We start from the raw sequence: 26,895 nt of genomic DNA, 5'->3' as shown, positions 1-26,895 counted from the left end.
AACCAGCTGGGGGCCACAGAGTCTAGCCCCTTTTTTAGCACCTGGTGCATCTGCTGCCCACCAGTGTCTTGCTCTCAGAGGGGTCTCCACAGGGCAGTTGGAAGGCCGTCTGCCACGGAAGTGAGGGTGACCTCCTGCCAGCCAGTGGCAGCCTCCAGACCCTTAGTAATCCTCCTTCTAAAAGTGCATAGCCCTTTCAGGATGCCCCAGGGCTGAGAGGCTGAGGGGCCTGCTTGCCCCTCCCCTCTCTGGGAACCCCTCTTATGCTGTCTTGCCCAGGCCATCCTCTCTGGCTTCCTAAGTTGCTCGGGCTGCCCGCCTCTGTCGGATGACACCCACACAAGGCAAATATCTAGCAAGTGCCGCAGGGCCAGTTTCCTTCCCCTTCCATTTCTTGGTATTTGCCCCACCCCATGTCCCAATTCCTTAGGGAGGCCTTCTTGACCTCACTGCATGAAGCACCCACCCTTCTATTCTGGAATGTCTCCTCCTCTTTATTGGTGGAAGTGAACTTATCACTATCGGGTGTTATCTTTATTTGTTGATTGGCACACACCCCCTTAGTTAAAGTTTAAACTCCAGGAGAACAAGGACTTAGTCTTCATCATCTTTGGAGTCCTCAATGCGTAGAACAGTACCTGGCACATAGTAGATGCTCAATAAATACTTGTTGAAGGAACCGATAAAGGAGAAATTTAATTAGGCATTGGAGTCCTTTAAGGAGGAATATTCCTTCACATATCAGTGGAGTGTTCTCTTCCTCTCAACTGGAGTGGCTTTCTTCCCCATGACCCTTGGCACCTTCTGTGGCCATATGGACCACATCCCCTGCTGACCCTAAGCTGTGTGTTGGGTCGTCTCTTTAATGGTTCTGGTGAACTCTGGATCCATTTTTCTCACTTCATGATCCAAGAAACTGATTCTTTGATCTAATTCCACACCAGACTTTCCCCAGACCCCATGAATGCGGTCATCTTTGTTCCAGGGGGTTTGAAAATCAGGGGTAAAAATAAAGCAGACACCACGGAGCAGGGCTGAGTTATGGTAGTCATGAGAGCATCTGATAGCTCCTCTGTGACTCATCCATTTATTTTAATGACATCCGAATATGACAGTATATTGAAAAAAGAATGCATGTTATTTATTCCATACTGGGGAAGTGGCACTGTAACATTGTTTTAAAAAATCTTTAAAAATTTCCTATTAGAACCTACTGTTGAGTTAGAAACACAAGCTTTGCCAAATGCCCAATTATGCCTTTACTGGTCCTGCTAGTTGGCATGTTTCACCAACTTTTCCCTAGTGTTTCCTTTGGCACTATTGAGCCCACACTACAAAATACGAACAAGTCCCACCAAACCACACTATGCCCTCAGCTTCCCCATCATGTGGGGACCATCTGCCTGGACATCCACTGTGGGGTAGCAGGAAGAACTTTGGCCTGGGTGGACACATGGGGTTAATTATCTGTGTGTCTTTGGTCTACGATCACTGCATTCTTCCATTTGTTCGACCCTCAGTTTTCCTGCCTACCAGTAATGCCCTACGACTCCTCCAGCTCTGGTATCTGGGATCTTGAGTCTGAGGGGCAGGTCACTTGTTGCTATGGGCTTCTGTTCCCAGCAAAGGCAGTGGGTGACTGCTTGACCTTAGGGTTCAGTCTGGCAATAGCTTTGTCTCTGGTGAAGGGAAAGGTTAGATCAATCCTGGTCCTGGCCTTTCCTGAAGGTCACCCTGGAGCTCTTTTTCCCTTTTTTTTTTTTTTTTTTTACCTCTGAGCTTGGGAGTTCTCCCTCTTCTTGCCCCTCTTCTCATCTTTTTGAAGCATCAGACTTGAGTTCCTTGCTATGAGATTGAAAAGACAAAACCGTCTTCTAACAAGGGCCTTTTGGCATTTCCGTAACAGCAACAACAACAGTAATAATAACAGCATCTTACATTTAAGGTTCTTAGTTTACACTTTACAAAGAACTTTTAAATACATAATCTCATCAGCCATCGTACGGCCCCTTGGTTGAGTCAAAGAGACCACCTTTTCCCTTTCCTGAATCCTGCTCAGGGGGGACACAGCTTGAGCGGCCTCTTCTGCCCACGTACATTGCCACACAAACACTGAACCACACTTTTTCAGGAGCAAATTAACTGAACTCTTCCTGCCTCATGGAATGTCCTGTTTCTAGAATGTGACTGCTCAAGGAGAGAGAGTTTTAATCATCATTTGTTAGAGGAACCTCATTTCGGGGAGAATTTTCTTAATGGTCCTTGCATTTGGCATTTCTTAAAGTCAGGGCTTCCAAACTCGACAGAGAAGGCTCAAAATTGTAAGGGACAGACCTGGCCCTTTTGCTGTCTTAGTTGATGGGGGCTGGATTCAGGATTGGGCCCAGGGTGATGAGCAGAGGGAGGTCTCAGGTTCCTTGGGGAGGCAGAGGGAAAGCTGGCAGCCTGGTGACTCCTCCCAGGAAGCCAGTGACCCTGGGTGGGGCTCTTGAGATGGCAGGCTGAGTAGCCTCCGGGCTGGGTGGGGAGAGGCTAGCAGGGGCATTGGTGGTGGGATAAGGCTCAGATCCACCTGCCTAGGGGGAGAGGGGGGATGGGGCAATGGAGGTGGGGATGGGGAAATAGAGGTTGGGAAGGGTGTTGGGCAGATCCCAGGACCCTCTTCAAGAGCAGAGCTTCTAAGCTACCGTAGATATTTGTGATCCATCTGGCCGGAAGTGTTTTCTAGTCACAGAGTAAACCGCAGGGAGCTCTCAAGTCCATTTTGGGTGACAGCTCTATCTCCTCTTTCAGGCCTTTATGCTGCCACAGCTCTCTTCCTAAACCAGAGCTTGTCTTGCTCTTCCCTTCCTCAAACAACCCTGCTGGCACCTGTGGCCTAGTTTAGCATGCACAGCTCTTTGTGGTCAAAACCCTACCTTCCTACCTACCCCATTTCTCTCTGCTCCTCAGTGTGCTTCCCATACTCTTGCCACCCTAGATTTTGACTCTTCCCCAAACAAGTCCGGCCTGGCCATATCTTATTGCTTTTTAACAGGCCACTCCCAGGAAAGTTCAATTCCCTTTACCACCTCCAGCGAACTCCTATTCATCCTTAAAGACCTAGGACTAGAAATTCCCTCCTCTGGACAGCCACTTCCATTGCTTATATTGCCACTTGAGAGCTCCTTGTGTAATAAGGCAATTGTCCCTTTTTATGACTGTTTTTGTCACAGGCTGTAGGATCCTCAAAGGCAGGATGTGTTTGTTTCCCATGAGAAGCAGGGTGGTTTAGTGGTTGAGTGAGCAAGTTCTGGAGTCAGACAGCCTGGGCCCAGATCCTGGCTCTACGGTTTATTTGTCATTTACTCTTGGGCAAGTTCTTTAACTTCTCTGTGTCTCAGTCTACTCAACTGTAAAATGAGTTAATAGTGTTTTAACTACATGGTTGTTTCTATAATTAAATGAATATATATCTATTTCACAATTAGAGTGGTATCTGATGTATAATAAAGTACTAAATACATCTGCTATTATAATAATGTTTGAAACAGGCTGAGCATAGTGGCTCACACCTGTAATCCCAGCATTTTGGGAGACTGAGGCAGGAAGACGGCTTGAGCCTAGGAGGTTGAGGCTGCAGTAAGCTATGATTGAACCACTCTACTCCAGCCTGGGTGACAAAGCAAGACCTTGTCTCTAATGACAACAAAAAACAAAGCCATCATAAGGCACAGTACCTGGAACATAATGGAGATTTACATGCATATTTTTAGATAAATTCCTCAGCTATATCCCTCTCTCCCTTCTCTTCATCCCCTCCCTCCCTTCCTTCTTCTTCCACTTGCCTTGTTTTCTTCCATCTTCCTTTCTTTCCTTTCTCCCTTCATTATTCCCTGAGTCTTTGGCCCATCATTGGTCCTCACAGATCAACTAGGCTCCTCTAGGGAACCTGAGGGCTGAAAGGTCCAATGACTTCCAAACTCTTCTCCCTGAAACTCCTACAGTGGAGGCTCCTGGGGGAAGGAGGGATGGATGATAAGAGCTGGGGAGTTGGTGTGAACAGCTGAGCCCTGGAAGATATGTGGCTAACCTGATGGGGTAGAAGGGGGCAAATGGGAGTGAGGGAGGGAGAGACATGGAAAGAAACAGGGGCAGGGAAGTCCCCTTCAGGAATGGAGGCAGAGGCTGGATAGGCTGCCCTTGGTCAGTTTCCCTAGATGCATAAGCCTTCGTTTCCAGAATCTTTCCAGATACTGGGGAGGGAGGAGGAGGAGTGAGCAAGGCAGAACAAGAGCAGGAAAAAATATCATCTTTCCTTTTCCGGCAGGGCTGCTCTGATGGATTTAGGCCTCCTGAATCACCTGTGTTCACCCATTCTAGAGAAAGAATCTCAAGCTTTGGGTCTGGACTTCTGGTCTGGCTCCTCCACTTATCTGGTGTGTGGCTTAAGGCAAATTCCAGAGCCTGTGAGGGGCTAAACTTCCTTCTTAGTGAACCGGGCTCTACTCCCTTATCCTTCCCAGGGAGGCAGGAGTTGCATAGATAAAATAAGGTAGAGTTTGGATATGCATTGGAAAGTGTCACAGATGGGGAAGGCGTCTCTGTCATCATGATGGTGACCTGGAGGATCAGGTGGCAGAGGCCTGTCTTGCAGCAAGAGCCTCCAAGAACCTTCCAGAGTTGGACATCTAGTGCTGTGGGCAGACTTGGCTTCCAGCCTTCCGCTTCCCAGAAGGGCTGACTACCTTCTCTACTGGGATACATTCCAATGAAAAATTACCTGGAAGGAGGAGAGGGGGCCAGTGCATGGGTCCTGAGGAGACAGCATGATATTCTCTTCCCTTGCCTCTTCTAGGAAGACCCCTCTCCTGGGGAGGAGCAGGAAAAATAGCAGCTGTTTTAAAATTTGGTAAGACAGTTCCAAATGACACCTGTAGCAGACTTCAATAGTCAGTCCTCGATTGGAAGCCAGGGCCAGCCAGGAAGGAGAAGAGGGGTCCCCCAGTGGGTTCAGACCCTGAAGCGGGGTCTGGGACAGACAGGGACAGCAATATTTTTGAGTGGCAATGAGACTGAGAAGGCCAGGGCTCAGCAGCTTTTCCTGGAAGAACTGGGCATCTTGGGCACTGACATCCAGGACTCCGAAAAGCTGGGTAATTTTAGGGGAGGAAAAAAAAGGGAAAACAAGAAACAAAGATCTTTTCCTTCTCTGTCTCCCTCTCTTATTCCTTTTTCTGATCTCGATGAGCAGCTCTTGGTCTACTGCCGACATAATACCGTTTCACAAACATGAAAACGTCTTCCTCCTTCCTCAGGCTATCATTCTTTATTCTTATCCTTTTGTTTTAAAGCATTTTTATTAGTCTTTTTTTTCTTAAACTTTTAAACTTTTAAACAGCTGTTTTTAAAAACAAATACACAACACAAAACTTGGTAAAAATAACTCACTATATGGTACATATACGCAGATGGTGTGATATATTTATATAATAAAAGATGAAAATAGTCACTTTCCATAATAAAAATAAGTTCTATTTTTTTTGTTTATTTTACAATATACTTAATATTCTCTTCTTCTTTAGCTTCCTCTCCAGCTTCATTTCCTTCATGCTGAATCACCAAGGGGTCCCATATGGCTGTCCCAGCTCCATCAAGCTGGAGTCCAAGAGGTGGCAGGCAGGCCGGCCGGGGCTTAGGAACACGCGAGGCAGCCGCACTCTAAGTGTCTCTCCACCTCTTCTACAAACGAGGAGCCGTCTGTGCACTGGAAGACGTATTTCCGCCGCTTGCTGCGGGTGGGCTGGCAGCACTGGGGCCCACAGCCCCCACGACATTCCATGATGGGCACCTTGGAGGCTGTGGCACATGATGCATAACCTTTCTGGCGGCGGATCACCTCTCGGACTACTTGTCCCAGGCACGGATTCTCTGCAGAGGGCATAAAAGGGCATTGGTGGTCTAGGTGGCCAGCAGGACCATGAGCAGTTCCCAGGTAGGCTGCTTTGAAATACTTGTTATCTGAAGACCATAAGAATTTATTCACTCATCCATCTGCCCACCCTCCCCTCCGTCCACCCATCTATTTTACAAACAGGTGCCTTTCCTATACCAGGCTCTCTGATAGGCTTACACCTAAGGCTTACACCTAAGCCCTGAGGATATAATGATGACAAAAGCAGGCTTGGTCCCTTCCTTCAAGAAACCTAAAGTCAAAACTAAAACTAGGTGATGCAAACTGGTAGACTGTGGGCCAAATCCTGCCCAGACCAATTTTGATTGCCCTGCATATGCCTAAAAATTAATTAAATGCCAACATTCAAAAAGCAGGAGATTTCACCTGAAAATTTGGATTTCTGCCTTCCTTGAAAACAAGGAGGTCTGGCAGAGCTGAACCTGCAACCCTGCGCTGCAGTGATGGCTGAAGCTGAGTGCTTTAGATGGGGCAGGCAATCTCCAGTTTGCCCCAGTCACCACCACTCCCAGTAGTCTGTCTCTCTTGGCCTAGAGTCTAGATACTATTTAAGTGAATATATTTAATAAACTGAGGTAGATGCTATAAAGAAAGGGAAGATGTTCATACAAGAACATACAGTATATGTTTTTGTATGCTATAAGACATTTGTATTCAAAAGGCATTTGACCTGGCCCAGGGGCCAGGGAGGCTTCTCTGGGAAATGAGCCAGAGTTGATATCTGAATAAGAAGCAAGTGTTAATGAGGCTTTGGGATGAGCTTTTCCAGAAGGCCTAGAAATAACTGTAGGGTGGGAAAGGGCACCCCTGTATCTGCTTAAACACTCTGGACCCTGACCCAGCTTTTCATCTCCACCCCTCTATTGTCCTCACTACAGTAGGAGAATGTCTGCAGCAAGGCACTTGAGGAAGGGAGCCATGACCCTTGACCCTTGACCCTTGACAGGCAAGTCGCAGTTTCCATGTCTGAAAAGTGGTAACACATTTACCTGTCCTTCCAACAACTCCCAGGCTGTTATGAGCACCAGAGGAGATTGTGAAGGAGAAAGGGCTTTATGCATTTTAAAGCTTCAGGTGTTGTTAAAAGTCTTTAAAATTATGAGATTGTTAAAAGGATTAGAAAGAGGTTAATGACAATGTGTGCATGTGCATGTGTATAACATGGGGAGAGATGGGGAGTGCAAATGGGGCAACATGCTAATCACTGGGGTGAAGGGATTCAGCTGTTTATACTGTCCTGACAGTTTTTCTGTAAGTCTGAAATTATTTCAGAATAAGTTATTTAATAACATTTTAAAAATGAGTTTTGGTTAAGAATAGTATTTTGTGTAGGTATAAAATGTGGAAAAGTCCTCAAGGGACGAGGTGGGCTGCCTGGGATCCTGGTGGCAGGGAGCAAGACTTCTCAGTGTCCATGCAGGAGAAAGACCCCCCAAGGTAAGACAACCATTTTAATATTAATATAATTTCCTTCGTTGAGCTCACCTCAAAATTACGTGATAAAGGGGCCACTAACCGAGATAAGTAATTTGATGGTTCTGACTAGGTCAGACCAAAGAACTGGCTTCTGCTGACCCAGTAAGGGCAGGAGGGTTGGACGGAGGCTGTGGAGCAATGCCATCAGCTTGGATACATATGCGAATCATTGCAAAATGCAGGTTCTGACTCGAAAGGGCTGGGGTGAGGCCTGGGACTCTGCATTTCTAAGTGACTCCCAGGTGATGTCGGTGGTGCTGGTCAATGTCAGGGGGCCACTCTGAGTGGCTAGGGTTTCATTAGTTTTGAAGGCATGGCATCTCAAGAGCCAACAGCCGGAAAAGAGGAGAAAAGAACCATCCAGACTGCTCTTTTCTACACTTGTTTCATCTTTAAAAAAGTCCATGCTTAAGAATCTTAACTTTGGCAGTATGAGTTATCTGCACTTTTGTTTTTTCTTGGAGACAGGGTCTGTCTCTGTCACCTGGCCTGGAGTGCAGTGGTGCATTCATTGCAGCTTCAAGCTCCTGAGCTCATGCGATCCTTGCACCTCGGCCTCCCAAAATGCTAGGATTCCAGGTGTGAACCACCACTCCTGGCCCTATCTAGATGAGGAAGTGAACCACAAGTATGTTGCTCAACGTCATGCAGTTTTTAGACAGGGTCTCACTCTGTCACCCAGGTTGATCTTGGCTGACTGTAACCTCCGCCTCCTGGGTTCAAATGATTCTCTTGCCTCAGCCTCCAGCGTAGCTGGGATTACAGGCGACCATCATGATGCCCAGCTAATTTTTGTATTTTTAGTAGAGACAGAGTTTCACCATGTTGGCCAGGCTGGTCAAGGTCATGCAGATTCTAAATGACAGCTTGGCCTTCATCGTGACAATGTCGCTTCCGACTTTACATCTCACGTATTCCTCCCAACAACCCTATAAAGAAGCACAGTAGCTAGCCTCCCAGATTGCCCCCAGTGACTACCACCTTCTGGTACTGATGCCCTTTATGTGGTCTCCTCCCTCACTGAATGTACCTGACTGATGTAACCAATGCAATGTGGTGGAAATGATGGCGTGAGTGACTTCCAATTGTAGGTCATATAAGACATGTGGCTTGCTCTCTTCTGGACTGTTCACTCTGGGACATACCAGCTGCCCTGGCGCGAGGACCCTCAAAGACCCTGTGTAGTGACTCATGCAGGGCAGAACTGGGAGCTCCCACCAACACCCAGTGCCATGGGAGTGCAGCACATTGGAAGCATATCCTGCTGCCTTGGGTTAGCCTACAGAGAACTGCAGCCCTGGCTGTGTAGAATGCAAGCCCAAGAGATCCCAGCTAGGCTCTTTCTGAATTCCTAACCCACAGGAACAATGTGGGCTAAAAAAAAAAATGTTTTTTGTGGTATTGAGCTGCTATGGTTTGGGGCTAACTTGTTATGCAGCACTAGATAACTGATACAGGAAGGTGTAGTATTGCCTCCGTTTTCAAGTTGAGAGAATTGAGGCTCAGAAAGTGACTGAACCAAGGTCATGCAGCCTTTAAGTGGCACAGCCAGAACTGGAACTGAGGTGATCTGGATGTGAAGTCCAACTCTGACCCCCACTTCCTCCCTCCCACAGGCACAGTAGACCCACCTTGTTGGCAGTGCTCGCCGCTAAAGCCGGGCTGGCACAGGCAGTAGGGCTCCCCTTGGTCTGAGATGTGGCACTGCCCATGGTGACACTTGAAGGCTGAGCAGGCATTGGCAGAGTCATTCTTGTTGTCACACAAGGCCCCTCCATAGCCCTCGGCACACTTGCACATGTATGAGGTCCCGGTTGCCACACAGTTTCCATGGTTGCAGCTGGGGCAGAGAGGAGGATGAGAAGGGAACTGGATCAGAGTTGGTGCTGCTGAGGACTCCCTCTGTCCACCCAGCCAGGGACCCAGAGCTGAGTACAGTCCAACAGCTTTCTCCATTTCCTAGGCTGAGCATCTCTTTTCTTAACCACCTTGATTCCCCTGGCCAACCAGCCAGAAGCCTGTGAGTGTCACCCAGTGTCCACTGTGAGCTGTGACCACCGCAGAAGCTGGCTTGCTGATTTACACACACACCTCATGCAGCCAAGTAGCAAACAACTGCTTGAAAGAATCTAGCCATTCTCTAAACATTTTAATTGCTTTACCATCTTAAATAAAAATTACTACCACCCCACTACTACCAGCAGGTACCACTGGCTATGTACCAGGAATTGTGTTAAGTGCTTTACACCCAGTATTGCTCTGAATTTCCATCATAACCTCTTGTCTGCTGCTCCTATGCAGTACATTTCACCCGTGGAAAAAAATGAAGGTAAAGCCTATATTCTGAATCATGATGCATCACTGCCCCTATTGAGATGACATGCAGAGCCAGGATCCATGTTATAGAGTCAAACACACACACATATGCTCAAGAGCAACACAAGAAGCTCAAACCCTTTATAGCTGTCCCTTATTCCTGATCCAAAAAATCATTTCCTGACTGGTTTAGCCAACCACATTTCCAGTGTTGGCTCTGGTGTTAGTTTTGGCTGCTTCAGGTTTCTTAACACTGACAGTACTGGATCTCCTATATTTAGCATGAGGCCTGGCATGTAGTAGGACCTCAGTAAATCTTTGTTGAATGAGTAGTTGCTTAAACTATTAAATGTGGTTTGATGTGTGGTTATATACACCTGGTGCCTTGCACAGGCTGAGTCTGCCCACGTGGGTGCCTTTTTCTAATTCCCACGGAGACAGTGGGGGCTCACTGTGGCTCTGGACAGGTTCTAAAGGCCACCTGGCAGAGACGAGTGTTTTGAGCAGGGCCCTCTTATGCTGATCCCTCCAAGCAGGTCTGGCTGCTCAGATGTGTAAGCTCAGCCTCTTGACCTCTTAAGCAGTTACACTTACACAGATCCTATCTGTGGTCTGACTGTAACTCCTCCAGCCTCCAGTAGTGCCTATTTCTCAGGTGGGGTAGGGACTGAGGCCATTCTGGGAGCCCGAGCACCACAGCCAGGGCTCCTGGGACACTGACCTGTGGCCGAAGCAGGGGTCCCGGGCCTCCTGGTCGCAGAGTGGGCCGGTCCAGCCCGGGTGGCACTCGCACACCACGCTGTCCTTCTCCACGGAGCGGCACAGGCCGTGCTTGCACACGGTGCAGGACTTGCAGCCTGGTGACACCCCCAGGGACTGTGGTGGGAGGGCCTTGAAGTCCTGCAGCTCGTTGTTGATGCGCACCTCGTGGATGCATCCATGGAAGCCGCCTAGAGGCCGGTCCGTGCCCTGGCGCAAGGCGGAGAGGCCAGTGGAGGTGGGGATGCCTGTGGGAGGGGAGCCAGGACAGTGGCCTGAAGACCCTCCCCTGCCACCCTGCTGCCCTTAGTGCGAGAAAGCACTTTTCACACATTCATGGCTAGAACTCTGGGCCTCTGCTGTTCAAATGAGGTTAACGGGCCAAAACCTTGGACCTTGTCCACACAGGGACGTGCATCCTTGGTCCTGCACTGGGACTCCTTAAAAAAACATGAATTTGTTGCCAATATGTAATATTAGAAAATTTCCTATAAAAATTTGTATCTTGGACTTCCCTAGAAAAAATGAGATGATCTGGTCACCCATTGCCCTATGACCCCACTGGCTGAACTGAGGAGACCATTCCCCCCAGTAGGCAAGTGCATCAAATAACCTGCTGTCCCCACTAGGCTCCTCAACTCTTTGATCCAGGCCTCACAAGAGAACCCAGGGCAGGCGAGCTACAGCTGAGGAGATAAGGTTTTGGGGAGCTGCCTAACGAAACTTTGGGGTTCAGGGTTTTTAGACCAGTTTGCTGCCTGATGTGCGGTGTACCCCTCTTCTCAGGGTCTTCAAGAGACTGTTAGTAAAGACCTAATTTGCTTTTCAATAATTTGTATTTTTGCTCCCCTTCTACACCATTCCCTGTCCACCTCCTACAGTTGAGAGCCTGGGACTGGCCTGGAAGCAGGGCACCCAGTTCCGTCTGGCTGCACCTGGAGCAGGTGGGGCACAGGGCACGGTCCTCCTCCAGGGAAAAGTGGTGTCCCTTCTGTGGCTGCCCTCGGCACAGAACTTTCCCTGGCCTCCCTGCATCTGAACCACCCATTAACAACACCCTCTTCTGGGCCTGTGCTAGTCTCTGCAGGTGGACTCTGGGTAAAGTCTTGGCAATCTTAGGATTGAACGAGCAGTTCTGGTAGCTTTTTTTACACTTAACCCTTTGAGAACTATCAGTGCAGGGGCCGCATTTCAGGCCCAGACCCTGCCTAACTGATGGCTACTTTTTTGTGTTTTGTTGTTGTTGTTGTTTTAAAGACAAGGTCTCACTCTGTCACCCAGGTTGGAGGGCAGTGGCACAATCATGGCTCACTGCAGCCCCAACCTCCCGGGCTCAAGCGATCCCCCTGCCTCCCCCTCCCAAGTAGCTGGGACTACAGGTGCTCACTACTGTGCCCAGCTAATTTAAATATTTTGTAGAGATGAGGTCTCACTGTGTTGCCTAGGCTGGTCTCCAACTCCTGGGCTCAAGTGATCCTCCCACCTCAGCCTCCCAAAGTGTTGGGATTACAGGTGTGAGCCACTGCACCTGGCCTACCTCCATTTTTGGCCTTTGATTTTAATCTCAAATTCTTCTACATTCATTAATTGAACCTCCCAGGGTTTGAGGAGGTGGCAGAGCAGAGGAATATGATCTCAAGCCGGCAGACTTCAGCAGAGCCTAGACCCTGCTTCCATCTCCTGCCTCCCTCTTCTCACCCTTCCCCGTCACAACGTGTAGTTTCCAGGAGTCCTGTTCTCTTTCCTTTCCAAGCACCTGTCCCAAATTCTCTTTTCTCCATGGCCTGGCTAGTGCTTATTCACCTTTTAGAGATCAGCATCATTGTCCCTTCCTCCAGGAAGCCTTCCCTGATTGGCTTTGGCAGTGGCCTGGGTTTCGGTACTGGAGCACAGAGGGTCAGAGAGAGGTAGAGGTGGTAGAGAAAGAGGGCATTACCTCCAAGGTAGAGGGGGCTGTTGATGCCCACTGCTGGCTGCTTCTGGAGCTTCCCCAGGCTCTTTGGAGTTCCTTTGTCCACTACCAGGTTCAGGGTCTGGTTTAGCGTTACCAGCTCCACACTGTGAAACTGCCCGTCATTCACTGTCTCCACGCTGGCCAGTAGAGAAGGGAAGAAAGCCAGAGAGTTCACTAAGTGCCTTCCATGGCTAGGCCCTGGGCTGTGGACTTGACCTGCATTGCTTACATTTTGTTTTACTTTTTATTTGGGAATAACTTTAAACTTACATAAGTTGCAAAAATAAAAACAGTACAGAAGATGCTTATTACCCAGTTTCTCCCATTACTCCAATGTGCTTATGGTTTTCTCTCTGCATTGTATGTATACACACACACATTTTTGAACCATTTAAAGGTAAGTTACATACATTACAGCCCTTTATCCTTAGATACCTCAGTGTGCATTTCCTAAGGACAGAGATACTCTCTTATATAAGCACAGTGCAGTTGTCAACTTTGGTGAATTTAACATGGATGCCACACTGTTGTCTAGTCTATTATCTGTATTCCAATTCTGCATTGGACCCAATACTGTCCTTTACAGCATTTATTTCCTTCCAGTCCAAGATTTAGTCTAGGGTCAGGTATTGCATTTGGCAATCATTATTTGTATTCTTTTCTATTATTTCATAGAGTTAAGCAAACTCCATTCCCAGACCACCTTCTCAATTCCTGCTCTATCTGCATGCTGCCTGGACCACTATTTACTCAACACGCTTGTTCTTTTCAATTGCCCAATTTCCCCCTTAAATATCAGTAAGGATAAAGGTTAGCATTGTTCTAAAAAATAGTTTTGATGTGATTTTTATATTTTTTTCTACTACATATCAAACAAACTCTCTCACAGTTAAAATTTCAATAGTTTGCTATTGTCCCCCCCAAGGTCACCTCATGTACCACCAGTGGTATGCATGCCATGTTTGGGGAAATAGTGCCTTATAATACTCATGCTAGGTAAGTTTGTTATCTCCACTACAGAAATGAGGAAACGGTAGCTCAGGGAGGCTAAGGAATTTACCTAAGGCACCACAGTTGGTAAGTCGTAGAGCAAGGATTTGAACTGAGGTCCAGGTCAAATGTCCCTAATCTGAAAAGCTCCAAAAGCCCACACTTTTTGAGTGCCCACATGATGCTTGAAGGAAATTCTCATTAGAAGATTCTGGATTTCAGATTTTCGGATTAGAGATGCTGAACCAGCATAATGCAAGTATTCAACACTTTGGGTCCCAAATGTTTTGGTTATGGGATATTCACATTTTTTTTTTTTTTTTTTGAGATGGAGTCTCACTCTGTCGCCCAGGCTGGAGTGCAGTGGCATGATCTTGGCTCACTGCAACCTCTGCCTCCTGGGTTCAAGCAATTCTCCTGCTTCGGCCTCCTAAGTAGCTGGGATTACAGGCTCATGCCACCACACACTGCTAATTTTATGTTTGTAGTAGAGATGGGGTTTTCACCATGTTGGCCAGGCTGGTCTTGAACTCCTGACCTCAAGTGATCCACTTGCCTCGGCCTCCCAAACTGCTGGGATTACAGGCATGAACCACTGTGCCCGGCTGGTTATGGGATATTCAGTCTGCACATCCCACTTTCCCATGCTGTCTCTAACAGGGCCAACAGCCACTCACCGAGGGCCCAGATGAGCCAGACATGGTGCTAAGTGGTTCACTTATTTGAACCTTACGATAATTCTATGAAGTGGGTGCCAGATATCCTATTTCACAGATGAAGACACCGAGGCCCAGAGAGGTTAAGTGATTTACCCGAGGTCACCCGGCTAGTACAAGCAAGAGACAGAATTTGTAGGCAACACTTTTGACTCCCAAATTGTGCTCTTTCCAGCGCTCCACCCTCGGCGGGGGCTGGGAGGGAACAGTGGTGGGAGATGATGGGAGTTGGGGAATGTGATACCTCTTCCTTCCCTGAAGCTCTCTGAGGAGTAGACTGAGCTCTGTCTTATCTATTCAGGTATCAGGGATACATATGGAGGCCCCCTCTCTCCTTGAATTCTCCCTGACAAATCCCTGTTGGCTCCGACAAGAGGATCCCAGCAGGGGGTGGCACTGACTAGGCAGGCAGGGACCATTTCAGAGACTAACTCAGATTTAGAAATCTCAGCAGCCAAATAGGCAAGAGAAATGCTTGGGAGAAGACAGGCTAAACTGGGGTATAGTGAAGAAAACAGAGTCCATTCTAGCCCCTTACTGCTGGATGGAACCATAACCAATCATAGGAATAGAACATCCCGGTCTCAGTTTCCTCATATGTAAAAGGGGGATAATAACCTCACAGAACTATTGTGATGTTCAAATAACAGAGGGTACATGAAAGTGTTTTGTAACCAGGCATGCTGGCATGTGTCTGTATCACTAGTTACTTGACAAGCTGGGAGGTTGAGGCAGGAAGACCACTTGAGCCCAGGTGTTCGAGTTCAGCCTGGGAGACATAGCATGACCACTATTTCTTAAAAAACAAAACAAAACAAAAAAGTGCTTTGTCAATTACTGGGAAAATGTGAGCAGTTATTTTAGTGTTAAAAGACTAACAAGTACCATTGCCTGCAAAGCTAGTGATCCCTGCTCTAGTGCTGATCCCTGGGAGAAGGTGATGGCAGAGGACACGCAGGAGGAGCCCAGGACCCACTCAAATCCATTGGGAAATCTCTCCTCCCACTCATTAATCCAACTATCCACCCATCCATTCAGCCATCCATACTTCCTTCCTATCTATTCTACCTATTCATCCATCCACTCTCCTCTCCATCCATCCACCTATCCATCTCTCCACCCACCCACCTACTTATTTATCTACCCTCTTCATCCATTCATCCCATCACATCCATCCATCCTTCATCTACCCACCCACCCTCCTCTGCATCCATCCACCTCTCCATCTCTTTACCTACCCACCTACTTATTTATCTACTCTCTTCCATCCATCCATCCATCCATCCATCCATCCATCCATCCATCCATCCTTCATCTACCCTTCATCCGCCCACCCACCAAGTGTCTGCTATGGGCCACCTCGTCCTGGGTGCTGTGGATCAGTGATAAACAGGGAAGATAGGGTAACTGCACTCACAGAGCTTCCATTCCACTTTCCTTAGCCTTTCCTGTAAATTGAATGACAACTTATCAATGTAAGGTCTAGCCAAGAGATGGGGTAGTGGGAGGTGGAGTGGTGGGTAAAAGAGTCCACTCAGGAATCTGGTTTTGTGATGGGGAGCCAAAAAGCCCTATGAAGGTAGAGCTATTTCTATTTCAGAAGCCTCCAGCTGCTCCAAGTTGCAACCTGAGGGCAAGGCAGAGGCCTCTGATCTTACAGATGAGCTGGTAAAAGCAGGAAGGGGAGGGAGGGCCCTGTGCAGAGACCATAAACTTGTGACCTTGAGCCCTCACAGTTTTCTAACCACACATGCAAAAATATGCAGGTATATCCCACAGCGTCCTAGAAATGAATGCTGTTTGGATGCAAATGAGCTCACCACCCTGGAGGTGTGTCAACAGATGCTGGGCAGCCACCTGTCAGAAAGGGGGCTGTCAAGAGACGGCAGCTCAGGCACTCACTTCCAACATTACGATTCAGGGAGTCAGGGCAGCTGTTTTCCCATTATAGACACACACACACACAGATTCAGCAAACACATACCACCTACTCCTGCCTGGCAGCTGGCTCCAGGCCCAGCTCCGTCTCCCCTTCCTGCCATCCCAGGCACTGGTGAATAGCCTCCAGGGGTACCCAGCTTGGAGACAGTGGTCTGGCAGAAGCCACAGATCAGAGAGGGCTGTGTGGTCACTGGCTCTTGCCCTAGACAAAGTGCTGGGTTCTGCAGTGCCCCAGTGCTGGGCTTCCTGGAGGGCCTCATCTGATGCCCACATGGGAGAATCCTAGGTAGGCTCCAGGTATAGCCTTCAACCAGGTCATGCTTTGTGGAGAGAGATCTGGGATCACACTGGGCCTGCTAGCTGAGGGACCTTGGGCAAGTCATATCACTTCCGTAAGCCCCTGTTTCTGCTTCTATTCAATGAGTTTTATACTCATTTTACAACACTGGTTTTTTGGTTGTTTTTAGTAAGAGACAGGGTCTTGCTCTGTTGCCCAGGATGGAATGTAGTGGTTTAATCATCGCTCACTGCAGCCTTGAACTCCTGGGCTCAAGCCATCCTCCCACCTTGGCCTCCCAAAGTGCTGGGTTTACAGGTCACTGTACCCGGCCTACACTGTTTTTTGTTTTGTTTTTGTTTTTGTTTTTTGAGATGGAGTCTCACCTGCCACCCAGGCTGGAGTACATTGGCGCCATCTCAGCTCACTGCAACCTCCACCTCCCTGGTTCAAGCAATTCTCCTGCCTCAGCCTCCCAAGTAGCTGGGATTATAGGCACCCACCACCATCCCCGGCTAATTTTTGTATTTTTAGTAGAGACGGGGTTTTGCCATGTTGGCCAGGCTGTTCTTGAACTCCTGACCTCATGTGATCTTCCTCCCTTGACCTCCCAAAGTGTTGGGATTATAGGCGTGAGCCAGCGTGCCTGGCCCTACACTGGTTTTAATGGGCAATACGTGGCCTGTGACACCTAGCAAGTGCTCAGTGAAAGGTGGAAGTGATGACTCCTTGACCTTACTCTGGGCTTTCTGGAGCTGGGTGTGGCAGCAACTGGGGTGGGGGAGTAGGTTAGTGGGCCCTGGAAGAGCCTGCCTATGGATTTGGCAAACTTACAGCCACCCAGGGCTTTGAGTGGCTTTGAGCCACCCAGGGCTCTGTATACTCCCACTGGCTCATTCCCGTTTCTGAGGAGGGGACTTTTGTGAGTCCCATTTTAGGGAAGGAAGCTAAGTAACTTGATAGGGGCCACACTGCTAAGAAGTGCTGGAACTCAGGTTCAAAGTCAGGATTGCTTCCAAATCCAAACCCCCCATAATGTTATCTATGCCAGTAGGTGCTCATGGGTTAACAGGTCGCCTCTTCCTGGCAACTTTTAACCAGGTCTCCTGGATATAATGGCCGAAGCCAGTGTTTTTCAAACTGTGGATCCCTGGAGGTTCAGGGTAGGCAGTGCTAAAGGCTCTGGCTTTTTACCAGCATCCCTAAGTCAGGATGCCTCTATTTCTACTTGCCTTAAAAAAAAAAAAAAAAAAAAAATCATGGCCAGGCACGGTGGCTCACACCTGTAATCCTAGCACTTTGGGATTACATCCTTGAATTCTCCCTGACAAATCCCTGTTGGTTATTTGGAAGGCCGAGGCAGGCGGATCACAAGGTCAGGAGTTTGAGACCAGCCTGGCCAACACAGTGAAACCCCCGTCTCTACTAAAAATACAAAAAATTAGCCGGGCGTGGTGGCAGGTACCTGTAGTCCCAGCTACTCGGGAGGCTGAGGCAGGAGAATCACCTGAACCCAGGAGGTGGAGATTGCAGTGAGCCGAGATCGTGCCACTGCACTCCAGCCTGGGCAACAGAGCGAGACTCTGTCTCAAAAAAAAAAAAAAAAAAAATCATTATTAAATCTTAGCCTTTGAAACAAACTAATGGGAAAATGGCTCTACTGTGACAAAAGTAGGGAAAAAAAGGAAAAAACAGTAACAACCTAAGGTTCACACTAAAAGAAATGACGATATAGTGGTCCCAAGCCCCAGTAATTAGTCTCCTGGAGAGATATTTAAGTATTTCAGGGGAGAGAAGGGGGCTCTGAGGGTCTTCCTCATTATCTACTGGGCCAGACTGAACTGGTGCCAAGTGAGAGGTGGAGAGCTCTGGAGTTGTCAGGGTGGGGCTGGACGCATCCTGCCTGGAACCGGCACAACCACAGGCACTGGCCAGAGTGGCCCATGGCCTTTTTGCCTTTGCTTTTATTTATTTTTTTGAGATTGGGTCTTGCTCTCTCACCGAGGCTGCAATGCAGTGGTGCAATCACAGCTCACTGCAGCCTTGACCTCCAGGGTTCAAGTGATCCTCCTGCCTCAGCCTCTCAAGTAGCTAGGATCACACGTGTGCACTACTATGCTTGGGTAATTTTTTATTTTTTGCATAGATAGAGTCTCAATATGTTGCCCAGGATACTTTCAAACTCCTGCCTTGGCTTCCAAGAATGCTGGGGTTACAGGCGTGAGCCACCATGCCCGGCTTTCTTTTGCTTTTAATAATAATGGTGGATACGTGTTAATCCCTTAGTAGAGGCCAGGCATTGTGCTACCCTATGCTAAGCAGTTAACTTGCATTCTCTTATTTAACCCTAACAACCCCCAGGAAGGAGGCACACTTTTTCCTCCATTTTTCAAATAAACGACTTGAGGTTCAGAAGACTTTAGGTGCTCAGCCTCAAGTCTTAAGGGACTTGAGGGAGGAAGGGTTTGTTAATTCCTCTAGGTGCTGGTTGCTCTAACCTGAATGCTGAGTCGTGACCACTAGGTGGCGATAGAGCCTCACAGTAACAAAAAGTTCCTGGGATTTCGGGTAGGCGGCAAGCGGAGACCTCAGGCCCCACTGCAGCAACCCCCTACTCCTGTAGCACAGCCGACACTCTCTCTGCTCTGTCCTTCATGTCCCGGAGCCAGCATGGTGGGAGAGCTGGTTTGGGTGGAAACCTGACCCGGATTTAAATCCTAGCTCTGCCACTTACTGGGCTTCTAACATGAGGCTTCTCATCCCTAAAACAGGAGTGAGGATCCAATGAGACAAAGACCTTGGCAGTGGATAGGACTGTAGAAATCAAGACTCATAGAGCATGCACTGCGTTGCATTCAAAGAGCACACCCACGCGGTGTTTTAAAATGGCCAACATTCAAAAACTTAGATATCTCACATAGAAACCCCGGTGGTCCCGCTTCTCTTGATAATCTGTGTTCCCGCATGGCAGTGTCTGCTGGAGCTGAGGTCAGCCACTCCTTTGGATGGGGCTCCACCCTCTAGGCTACTGTAGCCCCCACCATTCCCTATGAGGACTCCAGCCCATTTTCCCCATGTCTGTTACCTATGTGGCCATTTGGGCTTGCTGGCATGTGAGTCTGGCCTTCTCACAAGTCTCAGTGCCAAGGAACAGTGAAGTCTGTCCCCATTCTGGGGCAAGGAGGGGCTCAGGTGGGCTTTTCTGTGTATTTGCCCTGGGGCCTGGAATAGAATCTTCATGTGCCCTCATCACCCTTTGTGATTATGACTGTGTAGATGAACACCATCAGGCATGGGCAGAATGGAGACCATGGAATCTAACCTGCAGGTCCCTGCTGGGAACCCAGGCTGCCATCCTCACTCTGAAGCTGGTCAATGGGCCTTAGCCAAAAGCTGGTGGCTGCTAACTCCCCCAGTTAGAATAGCTTTGGTTGGGCTCCCTGGCTCTGGCCCTGAGGCCAAGGTGGAATAGCTTTGGTTGGGCTCCCTGGCTCTGGCCCTGAGGCCAAGGTGGCCTTCCTGGGTGGCTAGAGGTTATTGTACTGATGCTGAGGAGGAGATCTCATTTTTTGTGGCTAAACTGGCCTCCTGGCCCCCTCAGCTGCTGGTCAGCTCAGCCTGTGCCCTCCATTAACCCCAGCCCTCCCACGTGGCTTCCATGCAGGTTGATGGGGCCTCTTCCTCCCCAGGGCTTCCTCGCTGCTCAGTCTGAGAAAATGATTCTGAGGCACAGGTCATGTCTCAGCTCAAACACCACCTCCTCCTCCAAGGTCCTCCAAGCAAAAATATTTGCTCCTGGTGGGCACAGTGGCTCACACCTGTAATCCCAGCACTATGCGAGGCCAAGGTGGGAAGACTGCTTCAGCCCAGGAGTTCAAGACCAGCCTGAGCAACGTGATGAAACCCTGTCTCTTCCAGAAAAAAACAAAAATTAGACATTGTGATGCACACCTGCAGTCCCAGCTACTCAGGAGGCTGAGGTAGGAGGATCACTTGAGGCTGGGAGGTGGAGGTTGCAGGGAGCTGTGATCATGCCACTGCACTCCAACCTGGATGACACAGTGAGACACTGTCTCCAAGAAAACCCAAAAAACAAAAAAACTTTGCTTCATCATTGGTGTTCCTGTAGCATGACACCAGTGTCTCCAGTGAAAATGATTTGATTCTGCTGTGGAACCACTGCTTGTTGATATGTGTGTCTTCCTCCCTGGACTGTGTTTGTTTAGCTCGGTGGCCCCTGCACCTACCCCAGGGTTTGGCCCAAACATGGGGCCTGGTAGATGTGGAATAAGTGAGAGTGTACTAATGGGAACAGAAACAGGGCTGCCTCAGGGAAAAGTGTTTGGAAGCAAAACCATTTTAATATGGAATTGCTAGAGCCTTGGGCCCCTGAGGACTGTAAACTGAATGAAGGATACTAAAGATCTGTTACAGGCTCAGCATGAAGATCTAGGCCAGGAGTGCCAGGGCATCCTTAGCTTGGTTTCCCCATGGCTAAGACAGAGCCTGGTGTCTCTCCAGGGCCACCTACCTGCTCAAACTCACGGCTCCCTGACAGCAGCTTCTGGACAGCAATTCTCTGACTTTCCATTTCATAACTCAGCACAGTGCTGCGACAGTCTTACCACCACCAGCCCTCTACCAAATCACCAGCCCTGACAGCTAACGTCAGCAGAGGGCAAAGGCTGGGCTCTGCTTGGGAAGGCCCCCAGCTCAGGGCAGGGCTCAGCTGCTTCTGGAAGCCTGGCTTTCACCTTCTGTCCTTGATGTGTCTGTGTAAAGGCTTAATTTGCCAAGCACTACCTCCAGTGTTATTTCAACCCTCAGTGACTCCCCTAAGAGGTACATCCTGCTATTGCTCACATTACATGGGAAGGGGGAGGGGGGAAAACTGAGGCACAAAGAGGCTGAATCACTTGTTCACATCTGGATTTATGTGATAGCAAATGCTTCACAGGCTGCCCTGGCCCTGCCTTCTTGGCTCTCTGTCCTCTCCACTTAGCCAGGACCTGTGGCTCTAGGGACACAGATGTTAGGCGGCCCAGGCTCTAGGGAGACCACCAGGGTGAGCTCTTTCTTCTGGTGTCCACTGTGCCCAACTGTCCTAACCTGCCTGATCTTTATGCACCTTCCACCAGGAGCCTCCTGCTCTGGTCAACACCCTTTTCCTTGCCCCTCGTCTGTCTTTGCTGTCCTCCCAGCATGGCTTGCCCACTTGTTCTCTCTGCTCTTACAAGTTCTTCCCTTTCTTCAAGGCCCAACTCAGACTGCTCTTTCTGCAGGAAGTTTTTCTGTGGAAACTGGCGTTTCCTAGACTTGTGCATTAGAATCACCTGGAAGGCTCTCTGAAGCACAGGTGTGTTGGGGCCAACCCCTAGGGTTTTGGATTCAGTAGTTCTGGGGTAGAGTCTGAAAATGTGCATTTCTATCATATCTGCAGGTGATGCTGGTGCTGCTGCCTTGGGGACCACACTTTGAGAACCACTGGTTTTAACCAATGGCTTTCAAATTGGGTTTGTTGGATGACTTATCAGGGGCCTTGACAACAGCGTGTGTGGAGGGGGGATCTTTGCTTCAACCCTGCAGAGTGGTTTTGCTTCTAAGTATTTACGATTCTTAAGTTCAACAGAAGATTTTAATGGAAGAAAAGATTTAGTTAGCAGGGGAAAAAAAAGTCTGAAAGTTGCAGCTCTTCACCAATCCCTATGAAATGTGCTCTTGCCTCTGAGGGGACAGTGTGGCCTCTGTTTTGTACTGTGGCTTCCCTAAGGTTTGGCTCTCCTTCTACTGGTAGTTTGACATGCTTTTAGGTGTAACACAGACATTTTTAACTTTTAGTAGTCATTTTTATAACTATTATAAACATCTTTATAACTAAATTTTTATTTTAATATTTAGTATTTATTTTACTGAGAAGTGGAAAAAAATCTAACATATCCAACTAGCGTATCTGTGATTCCCCAGATGATCATTCCTTAAGGAACAGCTATATGCAAAAAGTGAGCGGTTGGCTGGGTGCAGTGGCTCACACCTGTAATCCCAGCACTTTGGGAGGCCGAGGCGGGTGGATCACCTGAGGTCAGGAGTTCGAGAGCAGCCTGGCCAACATGGTGAAATCCCATCTCTACTAAAAATACAAAAATTAGCTAGGCATGGTGGCATGAACCTGTAATTAATCCTAGTTAATAGGGAGGCTGAGGCAGGAGAATTGCTTGAATCTGGGGGACAGAGGTTGCAGTGAGCTGAGATTGCTCTATTGCACTCCAGCCTGGGCAAGAGAACAAGACTCCATCTCAAAAAAAAAAAGAGCACTTGAAAGTTGCTGTAAAGCAGCATCTGAAATGAAAGTCCAGCTGCCACACCCATCACACACAAGCCAGGGTGGCTGCTGGAGAGGCTGAAGTTTAGGAAAAGCTGCCCTTCAGGACGGTTTGAAAATCTCCTAAGGGGTGGCCCTGCTCTCTCCGTGCCCTTGAGTTTCTTCCCCTTGAGTTGCATGCTAACTTTGCCCTGTTGTCTTTCTTAAACTAATGAAAGATTAAGATGACATTTTGAAAAGGGCACCTCATTAAGCAGCCTCGTCCCCACTGCAGCGCGCACTCCCGCACAGTAGCCAGCTGCCTGTTTATCTTATGGTGATGAGGTGTCACCTCCCCTCTGTGGGCCTGCCTTCCTCTGCCTCTTCCTCTGACACGCCTTTCTCCCTCCCACTCACCACTCAGCAGCGAGGAGGAAGTGTGTGTGTGCATGCATGTGCATGGTAGGGGCGGGGAGAAGGGACACCCGATTTCTCCTGAATCCCCCTTCTGAGTTGCAGGCCCAGAGGCAGAAGGATGCGGAGGAACACACAATGGGTCAGGAGGGAGAGAGGCCCTTACCTGTACACTGTGGTTGGGGGGGAACTCAGGCTGTCATAGACCAGCCGCACGTGGCCCTGGTACAGCTCCAGTGCCAGGGGGTCATTGTCTCCTTTGTAGAGAAGGATGCCATTGTCCTTGTCAGTGGCCACCTAGAAAAAGCAGCTGGGGCGTGTTAGTAAGGGCTTACCTGAGACTGAACCTTCCTTGCCCATTTCACAGAGCCCTCTTCCAGGCAGCAGCTTCTGAATCTGTGCTGCGTCTAAATTCACGTCCATCTTTCCTCCTTCATCTAGTCAGTAAATCCCCAGAAGGTAAGGCCTAGACTTACACCTCAGCAAGTGCTGACTGAGCAAACCAGTTCAACACATTTTTATTGAGTGCCTACTGTGCACCACTATGTTCATAAATTAATGTATGTCAGGAGGCCCGAACTCTAATCTGCCCTCTCCCTCTGGTGCATAACATGATCCCGCCCAAGTTCAGGCCCTTCTTTGGTTTCTCTGTATAAAGTAGAATAATACGCTTTTTTTTTTTTTTTCGAGGCGGAATCTTGGCCCAGGCTGGAGTGCAGTGGCACAGTCTTGGCTCACCGCAGCCTCCGCTTCCTGGGTTCAAGCGTTTCTGGTGCCTCAGCCTCCGGAGTAGCTGGGACTATGGGTGTGTACCACCACACCCTGCTAATTTTTGTATTTATAGTAGAGACGGGATTTCACCATGTTGACCAGGCTGGTCTTGAACTCCCGACCTAAAGTGATTCACCTGCCTTGGCCTCCCAAAGTGCTGGGATTACAGGTGTGAGCCACTGCACCTGGCTAATAAGAGTTATAAAGAAAATGCTAACAATGGTAATTAATTCAGTGTTTGCTAGGAACCAGGCACTACGCTAAGAGTCAGCTGGGGAATTAAAAAAAAAATTCCAGTGTCTAGACTTTACTCCAGACCAGCTACACATGCATCTCTTGTGGGTGGGGCCCAGGCAAAGATAATTTTATTTTTTATTTATTTATTTTTTTGAGACAGAGTCCTGCCCTATTGCCCAGGCTGGAGTGCAGTGGCATGACCTCGGCTTACTGCAGCCTCTGCCTCCCAGATTCAAGCGATTCTCATGCCTCAGCCTCCCAATAGCTGGGATTACAGGCATGCACCACCACACCCTGCTAATTTTTGTATTTTTAGTAGAGACTGGGTTTCACCATGTTGGCCAGGTTGGTCTCGAACTCCTGACCTCAAGTGATCCACCTGCCTCAGCCTCCCTAAGTGTTGGGATTACAGGCCTGAGCCACCACACCTGGCCAAAGATAATTTAAAAAGTTCTCAAGGTGATTCTAAAGTATTGCCAAGGCTGAAAGTTGCTGGTTTCAGAAGTTGCACTCACAGCCAGCCACCCGGAATGAGATTCTTGGATTAGTGGATGGACCTCAGACAAGGGGTTTTGTCTGTCTTGAACTGAATCCCAATTCCACAGCACAGTGTCTGGTGTACAATAGTTGAATGCATATTTTCTGGAGGAATGAGTGAATGAGGCTGGAAGTGGGGACTCCAGTTTGCAGCGGGAACTGGTCAGGAGTTATCTATAGAACTCTCTGGATGAGTGGGTCCAGGTGTCCTCAAGCTGAGTGTTGTCCCTGATGGTGCTTTACTGCTAAGATGGGGCATTCCAGCAATTTTCTGAACAATCAGAGCTTGTGGGCATGTTGAGATCCTTCCAAGGGCAGGGCAGGGCAGGGCGGGACACACCTGCAGGGAGATGTTGGCCTGGGGTCGGACCTTGGCGGAGGCCAGTTCCACGTAGGAGTCCTTGCCCACGAAGTTGACGGTGATGAGCTTCTCGCATCTGGGGCCGGCGAAGCCTGGTGGGCAGCGGCAGGTGGGCTCCTGCTGCACCACGATGCACTGGGCCCCGTTCTGGCACTCGTACTGGTCGCACGGGCTGGTCTGCAGCAGGACCATGGGTGGGGGGTGCTCGCAGAAGGGTCCACTGGAAGGCGGGAGAGAATGGGGAGGGAGATGGGAGAATGGCCAAGAGGAGACAATCACAATTACTCAGGCAAAGAACCTCGAGCAGAGAGGTAGAGTGAGATGGGAAATGATACTAGTTCTAGAGGCTAGTTCCAGCCCTGCCACTAACTGGGGCAAGACCTTTTCCTTCTTTAAGTCCCATATTTCCTATTTTTAAGAGAGTTGGGGGTAGCCATGGTGGCATGAGCCTATAGTCCCAGTTACAGGGGAGGATCGCTTGAGCACAGGAGTGTGAGTTCAGGCTGCGGAACAGAGCAAGACTCCGGCTCCAAGAAATAAAATCATGGAGTTGGACTAGAGTAGAGGTCCCTAAATTTCAGTGTCATTAGAATTGCCTGGGGGTGATTTCTTAAAAGAGCACATTCCTACCCATGGAAAGATAAATGGATAAACAAAATGTGGCACATCCATCCAATGGAACATTGTTCAGCAGTAAAAACAAAGGGAATTCTGACATACCCAACAGTATGGCTGAATCTTGAGAACATTATATACTAAGTGAAATAAGCCTGACAAAGGACAAATGCTGTATGTGTCCATTTATATAAAGCATCTAGAGTAGCCAAATTCATAGCAACGGAAGTAGAATAGAGGTTACCACTGAGGAACCATCATGTTTGCTCTTCATCCTAGAAAGAAGATTCTGGCCAGTGTGGCCATGTGGCTACCTCCACCTTGCAAGCTGGGCTTCAAGATGGTGGCATCTTCCATTAGATGGAATCCTACCCAAGCATGACATTATGTGAGCTGAACCTAAGCCCAGCTTTCACGTGGAGTTGCCACAAGTAGCTCTTCTCCCATCTACAATGTGGGATCACCAATACCTGCTCTATTTCCCTCATGGGGACATGTAAGGACTGCAAAGGTGTCAGGGGAATAAATGCGTCACCCAGAACCAGGGCTACAGCCACCTGGGCCTGAGTCTCCATCCTGGCCACCTTAGCCAGTCAGCCCCAGCCCCTGCCACCTGGCCCAGGCTGTCTCCTTCGTGAGGTGCCCTCCTGCCTTACCTGAAGCCCTGGGGGCAGGTGCATGTGTAGCCATTGATTGTGTCCACGCACTGGGCCCCGTGGCGGCACTTGTGGGCCACACAGTCATCATTGTCTGTCTCACAGAGCTTCCCACTGTAGCCAGGGACACACTCGCACCTGGAACATAGGCAGAGGCAAGGCCGTTCCTCAAGGCAAGGCCAGCTTCCAGGCAGTCACTCTCCAGCCCCCCGCAGCAGGGGGCCTCTCCCCATCTCTTCTATCTACCCAAGTTCCTTTGGGATCTGCAAAGCCTGGCTCTACAGCAGGTTTCCCTGGTGGCCCATGGCCTTTGTTCCATTCATGGTGGGGCGAGTCTTGTATTCCAGAGCCAGGGTGAGGAACACAGAGTTGGACTCATCCAGTTTTTGGCTTGGATCTGCCACTTCCTATATGAAACTGACATTTCATTCAGTTTGGTCCTTCCTTTGGGTCAGGCACTGTGCTATGCCCCTTTCAATGAGTTCTCATTGAGGCCTCTCAGGACCCTGTAAGGGAGGGTCTACCATACTCCATCTTAAGGAAGAAACCAGAGGGCAGAGAGCACTGCAGGCACTTCCCTGAGGACCCCCACACCCCCATCGAGTGATTAATACTTAGTTTACA

The 26,895-nt window shown here is 48.9% G+C and overlaps 1 protein-coding gene across 3 annotated transcripts in view; it reads right to left on the bottom strand.

Moving 5' to 3' along the window:
* Positions 1 to 1,035: 1,035 nt before the first annotated feature.
* Positions 1,036 to 26,895, bottom strand: part of SLIT3 (slit guidance ligand 3) — a 639,482-nt gene continuing 613,622 nt past the window's right edge. For 2 of the 3 annotated variants that reach the window (XM_030825194.1, XM_030825202.1), the window contains 7 exons: positions 26,272 to 26,409; positions 24,980 to 25,220; positions 23,261 to 23,391; positions 12,441 to 12,595; positions 10,467 to 10,752; positions 9,061 to 9,269; positions 1,036 to 5,910 (listed from right to left, as the gene is read on the bottom strand). In XM_030825194.1, coding sequence (XP_030681054.1) covers positions 5,675 to 5,910; positions 9,061 to 9,269; positions 10,467 to 10,752; positions 12,441 to 12,595; positions 23,261 to 23,391; positions 24,980 to 25,220; positions 26,272 to 26,409 — 1,396 coding nt within the window. In that variant the 3' untranslated portion in view covers positions 1,036 to 5,674. The remainder of the gene's footprint in view (positions 5,911 to 9,060; positions 9,270 to 10,466; positions 10,753 to 12,440; positions 12,596 to 23,260; positions 23,392 to 24,979; positions 25,221 to 26,271; positions 26,410 to 26,895) is intronic. The other variant, XM_030825195.1, reaches the window with a different exon arrangement.

Source organism: Nomascus leucogenys, chromosome 2 (genome assembly GCF_006542625.1).
Source record: "Nomascus leucogenys isolate Asia chromosome 2, Asia_NLE_v1, whole genome shotgun sequence".
NCBI lineage: Eukaryota > Metazoa > Chordata > Mammalia > Primates > Hylobatidae > Nomascus > Nomascus leucogenys.
The sequence above is the reverse complement of the archived record's forward strand: the minus strand, read 5'-3'. Positions and strand labels throughout refer to the sequence as shown.